General features: G+C 44.5%; 1 protein-coding gene across 1 annotated transcript in view; it reads left to right on the top strand.

Annotated features, from left to right (window-relative positions):
• Positions 1 to 13986, top strand: part of LOC306913452 (A-type potassium channel modulatory protein DPP6-like) — a 48069-nt gene that overhangs the window by 32605 nt on the left and 1478 nt on the right. Inside the window, exons 9-19 of the mRNA XM_079490112.1 lie at positions 414 to 452; positions 733 to 840; positions 2157 to 2248; positions 2981 to 3028; positions 3354 to 3472; positions 5849 to 5896; positions 8431 to 8529; positions 8862 to 8931; positions 11368 to 11562; positions 12424 to 12478; positions 13195 to 13294. Of these exons, the coding sequence (XP_079346238.1) occupies positions 414 to 452; positions 733 to 840; positions 2157 to 2248; positions 2981 to 3028; positions 3354 to 3472; positions 5849 to 5896; positions 8431 to 8529; positions 8862 to 8931; positions 11368 to 11562; positions 12424 to 12478; positions 13195 to 13294 (973 nt within the window). The remainder of the gene's footprint in view (positions 1 to 413; positions 453 to 732; positions 841 to 2156; positions 2249 to 2980; positions 3029 to 3353; positions 3473 to 5848; positions 5897 to 8430; positions 8530 to 8861; positions 8932 to 11367; positions 11563 to 12423; positions 12479 to 13194; positions 13295 to 13986) is intronic.

The raw sequence follows: 13986 nt of genomic DNA, 5'->3' as shown, positions 1-13986 counted from the left end.
CTGTCTGTCTGTCTGTCTGTCTGTCTGTCTGTCTGTCTGTCTGTCTGCACCGAGGTATGGATCTGTCTGTCTGTCTGTCTGTCTGTCTGTCTGTCTGTCTGTCTGTCTGCACCAAGGTATAGACCTGTCTGTCTGTCTGTGGTTTGAACACATGTGACTAGGGTAGTTGTCAATTGTAAATGTATTTTTCAAAAGTATTCAAATCGTCGCATATTTAGAATGGGAATATTACAGGTGTGTGTGTGTGTGTGTGTGTGTGTGTGTGTGTGTGTGTGTGTGTGTGTGTGTGTGTGTGTGTGTGTGTGTGTGTGTGTGTGTGTGTGTGTGTGTGTGTGTGTGTGTGTGTGTGTGTGTGTGTGTGTGTGTGTGTGTGTGTGTGTGTGTGTGTGTGTGTGTGTGTTCGCTCTTTTCAGAAATACGAGGATGAGAGTGAAGGCTGGCTCCACAGACAGGTAGGAGCCAGTTCATGTTGTACGTGATGTACGTACTGTACTCACACGCAAAGCATGTGACATTCAGACTACAGCTCATTAATAATGCCTTTGATATGTTAATGTGACCATGTAGTGGCAGTGTTATGTAGGCTATAAAAACTGTTTTAATTTAAAATATCGACCTGTTTATTCCCTCGCTGTCAGTGTCAAATCGTCCTTTCCAGTTGTTTGTTGCGCATCGCAAGTAAATTGAAACAAACCGACTGAACTGGGCTGAATGTTGTTGTTTTGTGTTCAGAATGAAGAGCCGCTGTTTTCCAAGGACGGCCTGAGGCTGTTCTTCACCAGGGCCATCCCTCAGGGAGGCCGGGGGAAGTTCTTCCACATCTCCATGTCCATCTCACAGGTAGGCACTATTGTATAGGCAGCTGGACTGGAAGAACAATACTGAACAGTTGGAGAACAATACTGAACAATTGGAGAACAATACTGAACAGTTGGAGAACAATACTGAACAATTGGAGAACAATACTGAACAGTTGGAGAACAATACTGAACAATTGGAGAACAATACTGAACAATTGGAGAACAATACTGAACAATTGGAGAACAATACTGAACAATTGGAGAACAATACTGAACAATTGGAGAACAATACTGAACAATTTGAGAACAATACTGTAGTTCTAGACAGTGGTGGAGTATTGGCATGAAAATGTACTTAAAGTACCAAAAGTAAAACGTACTCATTATGCAGAATCATATCAGCAATCAGCATTGTATGCTTGTAGATCGGCTATTTTCAAATGGTCAAAAGATATGTATACAGGGCTGAAGTGGATAATGCATGTTTTGTAGTAATAATCCAAATCTAGAAAGTAACTAAAGTGTTCAATTAATTGAGTAAAAAGTAAGAAGAAATGTGAAAAGTAAAGTACAAATACCTCAGTTATAGTTTCCACCACTGGTTCTAGAGAGAAGTTACAGGAGTGGTGTGGTATGGTATGTTGTTTTTCATGGTTCTAGAGAGAAGTTACAGGAGTGGTGTGGTCTGGTATGTTGTTTTTCATGGTTCTAGAGAGAAGTTACAGGAGTGGTGTGGTCTGGTATGTTGTTTTTCATGGTTCTAGAGAGAAGTTACAGGAGTGGTGTGGTCTGGTATGTTGTTTTTCATGCGTTGGTGTGTATTATGATGTGTGAATTGAATGAAAGGCTTTTCATAATTTTCAATCCTACCTTGACCGCCTGGACCTGGATATCTTAAATGCCTTTTTGGTCAGAACGGTTACTTTTTTTCTTGAATATAGTATCTAGTTCTATCGATCATATGCAAGTGGAAGAGTCATGCTTCTGGCTCCTGCAGCTGGCGGTAGAGCAGATTTTAAAACAAATCCACTACCTACAGTTTATATTAAATGCGACACGATGGCAGCCTATTATTTCCAACATTATTCTTCATATTAACCAGATAACTCGTGCTCTGTGATGTGATAAAGGGACATTAATGCTGCATTCACATGGAATCAGGCAAGCGCTATAGACTGCAAACAGCAAAACCTGCTGGACGGCACGGAACGGTAAAACATTTAACATTGATGCCGTCTCTCTCTCTCTCTCTCTCTCTCTCTCTCTATCTCTCTCTCTCTCTCTCTCTCTCTCTCTCTCTCTCGCTCTCTCTATCTCTCTCTCTCGCTCGCTCTCTCTCGGTCCTCACACCTACAGCCCAACACCAGCACAGACACACTGCAGTCCATCACGTCAGGAGACTGGGACGTCACCCGAATCCTGGCATACAACGAGGACAGCCAGCTGATGTGAGCCCACACACACACACACACACACACACACACACACACACACACACACACACACACACACACACACACACACACACACACACACACACACACACACACACACGGTCTGTGTTTATCCAAACACAGACCTTATCAATTATTATAAACGCCACAGACTTATACCTATATCTGATTTGTTTATTTTTGGAACACAGTGATGCAATTCCACATTTCTCTATGTGGATTTTAAGTAACGCTGCCACCTGGTCTGCATGAGTTACAGGTCCATGTGTTGTTTACGTAGTGTCACCTGGTCTGCATGAGTTACAGGTCCATGTGTTGTTTACGTAGTGTCACCTGGTCTGCATGAGTTACAGGTCCATGTGTTGTTTACGTAGTGTCACCTGGTCTGCATGAGTTACAGGTCCATGTGTTGTTTACGTAGTGTCACCTGGTCTGCATGAGTTACAGGTCCATGTGTTGTTTACGTAGTGTCACCTGGTCTGCATGAGTTACAGGTCCATGTGTTGTTTACGTAGTGTCACCTGGTCTGCATGAGTTACAGGTTCATGTGTTGTTTACGTAGTGTCACCTGGTCTGCATGAGTTACAGGTTCATGTGTTGTTTACGTAGTGTCACCTGGTCTGCATGAGTTACAGGTCCATGTGTTGTTTACGTAGTGTCACCTGGTCTGCATGAGTTACAGGTTCATGTGTTGTTTACGTAGTGTTGTCGTCTGTTTTAACTCAGATACTTCCTGAGCACAGAGGACGATCCCAAGAGGAGGCATCTCTACAGGTAGAGATTGATGGAGGGCTCCTTGCTCTTTCTCTTTCTTTCTTTCTTTCTTTCTTTCTTTCTTTCTTTCTTTCTTTCTTATTCAGTAATTTCTTTCTTTTTCCTTCCTTCCTTCCTTCCTTCCTTCCTTCCTTCCTTCCTTCCTTCCTTCCTTCCTTCCTTCCTTCCTTCCTTCCTTCCAATGTTTGTGTTTGAAGTAAGTGTAATGGAAGTACATTTAGTTCACGGTGGTGGAAGAATTAATTAGTAACTTCACACACCTCTCTCTCTCTCTCTCTCTCTCTCTTTCTCTCTCTCTCTCTCTCTCTTTCTCTCTCTGTTCCAGTGCTGACACGGTCGGGCCGTTCAACCGCCGCTGTCTGTCATGTGACTTCTCCGACCTGTGTGGATACGTCAGCGGCTCCTTCAGCCACAACATGAGCTACTTCTTGCTCGACTGCCACGGTAGACCACAACGCCAACACGGCTGGCCTGTTGCTGTCTTTTGTCCAAGTCATGCCAGCTTGTAGATCGGCTATTTTTCGACTAATGTTCCTCTCAGAATAGGGATTCAAGTGAAAAACAAAGTAAAAAAACAAAGTAAAAAAACAAACAAAAAACGTTCCCATCACACAAAGACTTGGCAGCCCCCCTGTGGTAACCCTGAGGACCCCCTATTAGTCCCGCACCCTTTTGAAGATCTTGTAAAATGTCATAATCCTAGTAACTAGACCAGGGATGGGCAACTTTGACGATGGAGAGGGCCACTATATTTCCACACTCACTCCCTAGGGCCATATATTATACTGTCGTAGCAAAAATAGTCGATCTACGCACTGCGACGCGTTTTGTGCTTGTAGATTGGCTATTTTTGCTATATTTCGAATTGAAATCTTGAATTATTTTTAATTGGAATCCTGAAAATTAACATTTTTAATTTAAAATGCCTTTAATTATACTTGTGTTGAGCATTGAGCTACTAAATTAGACTGAAGTAATTAAAGCGGGTCATGTTTGCATGTTGTGGTATTGTAACAGCTGAAACCAATATCTATATATATCAGTATTCTGACATTAACCTGAGGGCCAGATTAAGTGAAGGTGGGGGCCGCATGTGGCCCCCCGGGCCGCCAGTTGCCCACCCCTGAACTAGACCATTTCTTGTAAGTTGTGACTGCTGAAAAGACACACGAAACATAACCTGATCCAAACAGATCTTCTGGGCCACAGAGCAAAAAAACATGCAGCCATGGAAACAACTGTATCAATGCTCTTGACAAACGACAAAACTGTGCTGTAATCTACTACAAAGGTGGCAGCGCCTTTTTACACTTGGAGATTAATTACTGTTTATATGACGTGTGTAGCCAGTGAAAGTCATGCCCTATAAACTCCCCATCTGTTCTGCCCTGGAAAGCCAAAGAGCATCAATGGCTCTGCAGTAAAACTAAGACAAATTACTTTAAAGTTTATCGCCGAAAATATAGCTTGTATAGAAGTGGGTGGTACATCATTTGGTACCATGTTTAGTTTGTTTACCCTGCTGTTAGGTCCAAGTCCATGATATAACCTCTGCCGTGCCGCTTATTATAAAAGTGACTATTGGATTGTTTTTCTGCAAATATTGGTAGTTTCCTGGTGTTGTTTAAACAGTGGTTCTCAAATGTTTCCATGTCAAGGACAACCCAAATTAATGTATTTTTCCGCGGACACCCCATTGAATATATATCTTGACCCCCATACAAGATGTATTTAAAATGATTCAAAATTGTCACATTTTCTTAAAGATTTGTTTGAAAAAAACTGTGTAATTTTGATAGCATTTTATATAGACATAACATTCTATAGTGTATACTATATAGGTTCATAAGATATTCTACTGTTAGACGGCTGTTAGCTTACTTATGATCATTGATAACTATTTCTATTTCTAAATTAGAAGTTTTCACTGTTGAAAAAAGTAGTGCCAGTTCGATAATCGAAAGTAAAACCTGCGGTAAAAAGTAAACACTAATTTGAATCAATCCACTGTCAGATTCAACCAGCTCAGTGGCCTTGTGGTAGAGTGTCCGCCCTGAGACTGGGAGGTCGGGGTTCAACCCCCAGCCGGGTCATACCAAAGACTAAAAATGGGACCCAGTGCCTCCCTGCTTGACACTCAGCATCAAGGGTTGGATTGGGGGTAAATCCCACATACTAGCGTCATGTCCAGGGGGTGTACTTGTACATCAAGCTGCCTTACGCTACAGAAACAGGAGATCAGGCTCCTGCCCCTATGGGCCTCATGGCTCGGCAAGGCTACTTACTGTCAGATTCAGTAGTACAAAAAACCGACGGCTGTGTGGTTTAGTTTAGTGAATGATAAGGGGACGTTGTCTGTCACGTTGCAGAGCAACAGAGTTTAGTGAATGATAAGGGGACGTTGTCTGTCACGTTGCAGAGCAACAGCAGTAGCTGCGCAGCGCACATTGATACGACGTGTGTCGGCACAGGCACGGCACAGGCCAATCAAAAGCCACGGGTCGATTTCTACCTTTTACATGTCCCGCCTACCTTGGAGATAGGACCCTTTCCAGACTGAGTAGCGAGTGACAAAACAGATCCACGGAACGCAGCGAATGATCAGGCTGGAACCCAGGCTATATTGTTGTTCTTGCTTACTGTAAATCACTCTGGATTAAGAGCGTCTGCTAAATGCCTAAATTGTAAATTGTAGTCGTTTATTTTGGGCTTGTTTTCATAGACCTGTTTGCTTTGTTTCCCTCTCTCTCACTAACATTGACTGCTGTTTACCCCTGCATGTCCATATTAATCTTTCTCCTGTGTTTATCGCTCCCCCAGGTCCATATGTCCCGTTTGCCGCCGTGTACAACACGCAGGACAGAGAGAGTGAGTATTTGTGTTCCACTGTTTCGACGACATGCTTTTACAAGTGCGCCGTGTCATGTCAAATTAAGGCATATTAAAAAAGAAATACGACCTTGTCATGAGGGGACAATGTAATGTGTTTGCCAGTGACGGGGCCACCTGTGCTGCGTGACTCATGGTTTGTGCGGCAGGCCAAGTCCAGTAATTATATTACTCTGTTGGAAAGGATGTTCCTCATGAAATTATGACTCGTGCTCTGGCGATACGAGCGTTCCATAGCGGTAATTAGATTGTGTGTCCCTGCCACATGTCCCCACAAATATAGTAGGATATGAGAAACAGACATTGTGAGGACCATTTTCCTGGTCCCTCAGAAGAGTAATGGTTGTTTTATTGGTTGGAAAAAAGCTTTTTAGAAATGGGTCTAAGATTGGAAAAATATTCAGTTAGGATTGTGCATTTAGGCGTGTGTGCGTGCGTGCGTGCGTGCGTGCGTGAGTGCATAATCTTATAAGGCTGAGCTGAAGGGAGCGTTTCTTTTCTACACTGAAGGCAAATAAGGAATCAGCATCAAAATAAAACGGTGACACTGCCCCGGCTGTAATAAAAATGTACAGAGACAGGGCCAATATATTGTATATATACTACATGTGCAATGTTGCTTCACTGCAGAACAGATACAGCTCAACTCAACATCGCTTGATTGATACAGGGGGAATGACACCTACGTCCAAGAAGAGAGTCAATTATAAAGTAATTTTTTTATTTATGTGGCACTTCTCACATAGAGTAGGTTGCTTTTGCATACAGTGGGACAAAAAGCAAACATAGGCATTAACAGTTGGAACAGAGCAGGCCTGTGTGTAAAATTCATCTCAGGCAAGACAGCAAGCAACAACAACACAAGCATGGAACTAAAATCAAGTGACTTTACACAAACGTTTGTTCAAATAATAGCGTCTTAAGGTTGTTATTCTGTGTACACAGTATAGTACACACACACACACACACACACACACACACACACACACACACACACACACACACACACACACACACACACACACACACACATACACACACATACATTGTGATCTTCTAGATTGGCTATTTTCAAATGGCCAAAATGTATATAGGGCTGAAATGGGTAATGCATGTTTTGTAATACTAATTATAATCCAAATCTATAAAGTAACTACTAGTAACTAAAGCTGTCAAATAAATGTAGTGGAGTAAAAGTAATATATTTGGATCTGAGATGTAGTGGAGCAGAAGTAAAAGTATTGGATATTGGAAATACTCAAGTAAACTGGTGCGGTCGCCCCTAAACCAATCTTGCCCATCGATTATTTTCCGCCGACCTCACACTGATTCTTTATTTTGTTTTACTGAGAATAAGGTTAGAAATATGTTTAGGGTTAGGCATAGTTTTACTGCGGTTAAGTTTAGGTATAGGGTTAGGTTTAGGCATCGTTTTACTGACATTAAGGTTAGGAATAAGGTTAGGTTTAACCGTTTAAGCATCATTTACTTACCACCGGGCTGTACTCCCGGGGCGAGTTGGTAAAGGGCCGACTCGTTTGGTATTCAATGTACTTCCCGGTAGTTACTTACTTTCCACCACTGCCCAACACTACAGTATATGCAAATTGTGCATACACCGATAGACCCACTCTCGCACATGCAGAGAGACACGTTCACAGCACCACAGGCTCCCAACACTCATTTGTTTCCTGTCTGCATTGCTGTGTGGTCCCCCAGGTACGACACAACACTAGAACTGAAGCGTTTAACGAGCACACAGGATATTACTCTTTACTCTCCTTCCCACATCCTTTCAGAGACTTGAATTGATATTTTAATCCATGAAGTGTTCAAATCTGTATCTAGGGGCTTGTCAGCGTGTGGTGCTCTGCCGTCCCCTTTGGAACATTCCTGCCAAAACAATCAAACATTATAAAACGGTCGACGACGTTGTCGTTCACTCTAACAGCGACTCCGCCATCATGATAAACACATGGTTGTGCTACTGTTTCATTGTGTCTTGTACAGCACGATGTACAGTACAAGACATTAAAGCTAAAAGGATAGCAATGGAACACAAGTTAAATTCGTCAACATAGAGAAATGAACACAATAATGCATGTCATCTACAAATACAAACACTGTTATGTACAAAAGTAAAGAGATGGGAAAATTACATTTGCCTCTCCTTGTGGTCTCCTGATGATTTTTCTGGATGGTTCCAGGGCATTCCACCCAGTGTTGTTTTTGGCAGCAAATTTCTATTTTAGTTTTAGTCATAGTCTTTGGAATGAAACTTAATTTCGTTTTTAGTCACATTTGAGTCACCTGGAATGACGGAGTGACAGTAGAGCAAGGATAGAGAGAGGTAGGGGAAGTACAGGGAGAGGGAGCCCCACTGTGATTGGCCAGTGTTGTAAGAGCTGTGATTGGCCAGTAGTGTAAGAGATACTACAGGGCCAGAAAGCACAGGCTATATTATAGGATAAGAAGACGCAGTGCTTGATGGTGTCTGTCTGCTGTGATTGCAGAGGTGTTCGACCTGGAGACCAACGAGGACTTGAGGCTGACTCTGGACAACGTGCAGATGCCCTGGGTGGAGTACAAGGAGATCCACATCGATGACTACGGTATGCCAGAGTCCACAACGCATCACTCTGATCACCATGTGAGACTCCTGATAATGAGGAAACACTCTATAGCAATGAGTACTTTCAGAATATACCGTAGAGCTATTTAACTTTTTGTTTATTATTTTACACATTTTTTAAACGTAAATATATTTATTGTGGCAGGTAGCGTCTCATCACAGTGGATGTCAGCTGGTTTTAAACTCCAAACCGAAATTGTGTTGAATTCTCAACCGTGAAAACATGAAATCAAACTATTATAAAAGAAATGCTGTCTTATGGTGTATATATTGTGGGAAGTGTGTAACTTCTATCCTGTGGTTGCGTTACAGTGCTGACGATGCAGATAGTCAAACCTGCGGGCTTTACAGAGACGTCGCACTATCCACTGCTCCTCCTGGTGTACGTATGACCACATTGCATCTCATTTGGTTCGTCGTCGTGCGCACCCGCACAAAAACACACGTGAATGAACAAAATCGCACAATGGAATGCTTTTGGTTGAATCCAGCAACAATTAACTATATTGCAGCGTGGGATGAGCTTCTACACCAGTAGTTGGCAAAATTCTTCATCTCAAGGACCTCAAATGGATACGTATTTGGCAGTGGAGTGGACCCCTGAGAACTTGTAGTTCTGCTATTGTTGAATAACCAACGTGTGATGCATTAACACATTTAGCTGGGGCCCCAATGGCTTGGCGAAACCAGCATATTCACGCATGCACGCACGCACACGCGCGCGTGGGCCGACAGATGCACTCCGAGGCCATCAGGTTTTAATCAGTATCCCATACGTGGCTGTGTTGTCCTCCACTGCGGACGCGGTGTGATAATTACACTGCCGTTTCCTCCACCACCTCCCCGCACCACCCCTCCCTTTGTCCATTAGCCGTCTCACTGCTCTCTCAGAATGAGAAGCGTTTTGTTTGTCATGGCTTAACCCATTCTGGGCGGGAACCCCTTTTGGTGTTTTAAACATTATGTTATACTTTAGCTATTGAAAAAATTGCAGATCTACAAGCTCATAGCGCGGCACTCGTGCCGCGCTATGAGCTTGTAGGTCTGCTATTTTTGAAAAATCGTGAAAATGTGCCTCAAATCTTTGAATATATATTCTTTCAGAGTTTCAGATTTTTAACTCAAATCTTTGCTTCTGGGGAGGTCCCTGGAACAACATATTTTCAGATGGGAGGGTCGGCGGCATATTACATATCATTCTTGGGGTCCTTGACATGAAATATTGAGCACCAACTGATTTTTTTAAAATTTCGACGTCAGGCCTAAATGGCTTAATTAAATGGACCACCATTAGGACTGGCGGTGGCATCGCCTGCTGAAGCATGCAGTACTGTGACATTACATACTATAGCTCACTAGTTCCCAAACACTTCTACACCAGTGGTCACGTTTGCAATCTCTAGTCATGGCGCTGTGGGCGAGAGGAGAGAGAGCTTAAGGCCTATTCATAGTCCAGTTCTCAGTGAAGAAGAGGTGACCACAGAAACGGTGGTTAGTAAAAACAGAGAGATGTGTTGTGTGAGCGTGGTGACCACCATGCTGTGACGTCAATGTTGTAGTTTTCGGTGGTCACCTCTTCACCGAAAACTGGAGTATGAATGGGCCTTTTGTGTCCCATTGGCCGTGGGGCTTAGTGTCCCATTGTCCATGGGGCTTAGTGTCCCATTGTCCATGGGGCTTAGTGTCCCATTGTCCATGGGGCTTAGTGTCCCATTGTCCATGGGGCTTAGTGTCCCATTGTCCATGGGGCTTAGTGTCCCATTGGCCGTGGGGCTTAGTGTCCCATTGTCCATGGGGCTTAGTGTCCCATTGTCCTTGGGGCTTAGTGTCCCATTGTCCATGGGGCTTAGTGTCCCATTGTCCATGGGGCTTAGTGTCCCATTGTCCATGGGGCTTAGTGTCCCATTGTCCATGGGGCTTAGTGTCCCATTGTCCATGGGGCTTAGTGTCCCATTGTCCATGGGGCTTAGTGTCCCATTGGCCGTGGGGCTTAGTGTCCCATTGTCCATGGGGCTTAGTGTCCCATTGTCCTTGGGGCTTAGTGTCCCATTGTCCATGGGGCTTAGTGTCCCATTGGCCGTGGGGCTTAGTGTCCCATTGGCCGTGGGGCTTAGTGTCCCATTGTCCATGGGGCTTAGTGTCCCATTGTCCATGGGGCTTATGTCCCATTGGCCTTGGGGCTTAGTGTCCCATTGTCCATGGGGCTTAGTGTCCCATTGGCCGTGGGGCTTAGTGTCCCATTGGCCATGGGGCTTAGTGTCCCATTGGCCGTGGTGCTTAGTGTCCCATTGTCCGTGGTGCTTAGTGTCCCATTGTCCGTGGGGCTTAGTGTCCCATTGTCCATGGGGCTTAGTGTCCCATTGTCCATGGTGCTTAGTGTCCCATTGTCCGTGGGGCTTAGTGTCCCATTGTCCATGGTGCTTAGTGTCCCATTGTCCGTGGGGCTTAGTGTCCCATTGTCCGTGGGGCTTAGTGTCCCATTGTCCATGGTGCTTAGTGTCCCATTGTCCGTGGGGCTTAGTGTCCCATTGTCCATGGGGCTTAGTGTCCCATTGGCCGTGGTGCTTAGTGTCCCATTGTCCGTGGTGCTTAGTGTCCCATTGTCCGTGGTGCTTAGTGTCCCATTGTCCGTGGGGCTTAGTGTCCCATTGGCCGTGGGGCTTAGAGGCCAGCCAATCATGAAAGTCTCGCCACTACATGGCTACTAGATCACCTGACTAGACTATAATAAAGGCTGATCGTTGATCAGCCCTGCAAGCCGATAAAAAAAGGTTTTAGAATCACTGTTGTATGTGGTCCGTGTGTGTGTCTGGTGTAGCGATGGCGCCCCCGGTGGTCAGATGGTGTCGGAGCGCTTCCGCCTGGACTGGACGTCGGTGCTGGTGAGCAGCTTCGGGGCCGTGGCGGTGCGTTTCGACGGGCGCGGCAGCGGCTTCAAGGGCACCAACCTGCTGCACCACATCCAGAGGAGGCTGGGCCTGTTTGAGGAGAGGGACCAGCTGGAGGCTCTCAGGTACGCACACGCACAGATATTTAAAAGAAAAATCACACCTGTGTGAACTGAGCGGTGCAACTATGGAACATCCAGACCCTCAGGAATGCACCCAGGGGGCCGGCCCAGTTCCCGGCGAGCCTTCACGCCTCCGAAACAGTCGAGAAAATGACAGAGTTACCGCGTTGCAGCTTTCCGTGCTCGGACGGACAAACACAGGGACACGTATAGAGACACACATAGCTGCGTAATGGAGTGGAGGCACCGATCAACACCCCCCCCAACCAAAATACAATAAACCTATATATACATATTTTATTGATTGATTTTACATCAGCGGAGCGGAAAGCAGCAATGCAGCTAAGCTGTTTCATGCAGCTAACCTGCATGCAACTGTACTTACTTCTATCAGCCCATTATAACTATACTGTGGAAAATGACCCATGTCCCACATGGGTATAATGCTTAAACACATATAGCCACTGCCCCCTTGTGGCACTTATGCATTACTACAAGCTACAGTTGGCTTAGAGCAGAAATACACATTCATTTGGTCATTATTAGAGGCCGGCTTTTAATTGACCCCCAGCTTTTGACTGAGAAAATATGTAATTCACTCTAATTTTTCTTTATTCTGACCTCCACGCCAGGTTTTAACACAATAGAGAGTACTGCATGTCTTCCCCCCATCTCTCTCCCCATTTCCTGTCAGCCTACTGTCTGTCCCTCCATAAAAAATAAAGGCGAAAGCCAAAAAGAATAAAAAATAGAGAGTTACATCAGATATTTCATGATAAATTAACTGTGTCAAGGTACAGTATGTACACAGAAATCGCAACGTTGTCGCTGACTCTAACCTCTTTAATTTGATTTTCTTTCCAGTATTATCTCAAAAGAACCCTACATTGACAAAACCAGAATTGGTGTTTTTGGAAAGGTAAGAGCAACACTGAAGAAAGCCCCAACACTGTACTGTATATTTGCAAATCTGACGTTGAATTAGGTAAGCTTTTTTTCACCCAGTGTCAAATGTCTAGTGTAATCCTGGGCGCTACACTCCAGGGGCCAACCTGGGGAGAGCAACGGACTGACCTCATGCTTTCTTCCATGCATGAGGAGTGAGCAGGCCACTTATTTTCACCTGACAGGCGGGAGTTTCCCAACTAGAACACATTATTCCAACTAGTTCCTTTCCCTCCACCAGGCACCCCGGCTGGCCAGGGGGAGGCAGTTTAGAAACCAGGATTACTGCATGTTCTTTTTTGTTGTTGTGAGGGTACCTACCCTAGGGGACACGGGGAGAGAACATGCAAACTCCACACAGATTTTACTTTCTTAAGAGCACTCACTTTAGATTAGATTAGTCTTTTCAAAATGTTCGCTGTCATTTAGGACAGAAATTCCTGTTCCCAGAGGCATGCTGTCATGTTGTGTTTCAGGTCTGTGAAGGATGTCGTCTCTGTCGGACGGAAACCTCAAAACTGTTACTTGTCAGGATTCAAATTGAAAAAATGGCAAAACTGCTACTTTCGCTGCCTTTGTGGCGCTGTAGTCAGTGTAGTGTGACCAAGTAGGGTGTTAATTTACAGAAAGAACATAAAGTTTGAATATGAAGATAAGCCTGTCACAAGCCTGTCACGTTGTGTGTCTCAGGTGTACGGGGGTTATGTGACGAGCCTGCTGCTTACTGCCGAGGAATCTCCAGTGAAATGTGGAGCCGTCCTCTCGCCCATTACAGACTTCCAATTATATGGTAAGAGTTGTACATGCTGTACACGTTGAATATCAAGTAGTGTGCACGCGTGTGCGTGCGTGCGTGCGTGGCATCTTGGAACACATTCTAGACATCAAAACAGTTCTTTGGATTAGATTGGCTAAGGTACGGGTAAGAGAATATGGACTTCATGTTTGTCCATATTCCCCTACCAAACAGGGCTCTTAACAGGGACAAGTTTGATGCGTGAGGGCACAGTCAGTACAGGTGTATAACTCTCGTTCCACACACACACACACACACACACACACACACACACACACACACACACACACACACACACACACACACACACACACACACACACACACACACACACACACAGTATATACACTCATATGTGGGAGTGTAAATGAAGGGAGTCACAGCATGATGTTTGTGTTGACCCTCTCTTCTTTGCCAGAGGAGGTGACAGATGTGCTGTGATAACACTGGGCTTTGGAATTGCACGTGAAAATTGCTTCTACAGAAAATAATATCTAAGATTTGATCATGAAAATGGTACCGGTGGCTCTCGGCATACTGCTTTTCTACATGCTTGCCAATTAAATCCGACCCGAGGTTCCCATGTGAATGCTGTTTGAGTGAGACAGTGAGCTATCGCAGTATACTGTATCTGGAAAGGGCAAAATAACAGTTTGACTGGTAAATAATGCCATTAATGTTAGAAT

This window comes from Electrona antarctica (genome assembly GCF_951216825.1).
Source record: "Electrona antarctica genome assembly, chromosome: 20".
In the NCBI taxonomy this organism is placed as follows: domain Eukaryota; kingdom Metazoa; phylum Chordata; class Actinopteri; order Myctophiformes; family Myctophidae; genus Electrona; species Electrona antarctica.
The sequence above is the reverse complement of the archived record's forward strand: the minus strand, read 5'-3'. Positions and strand labels throughout refer to the sequence as shown.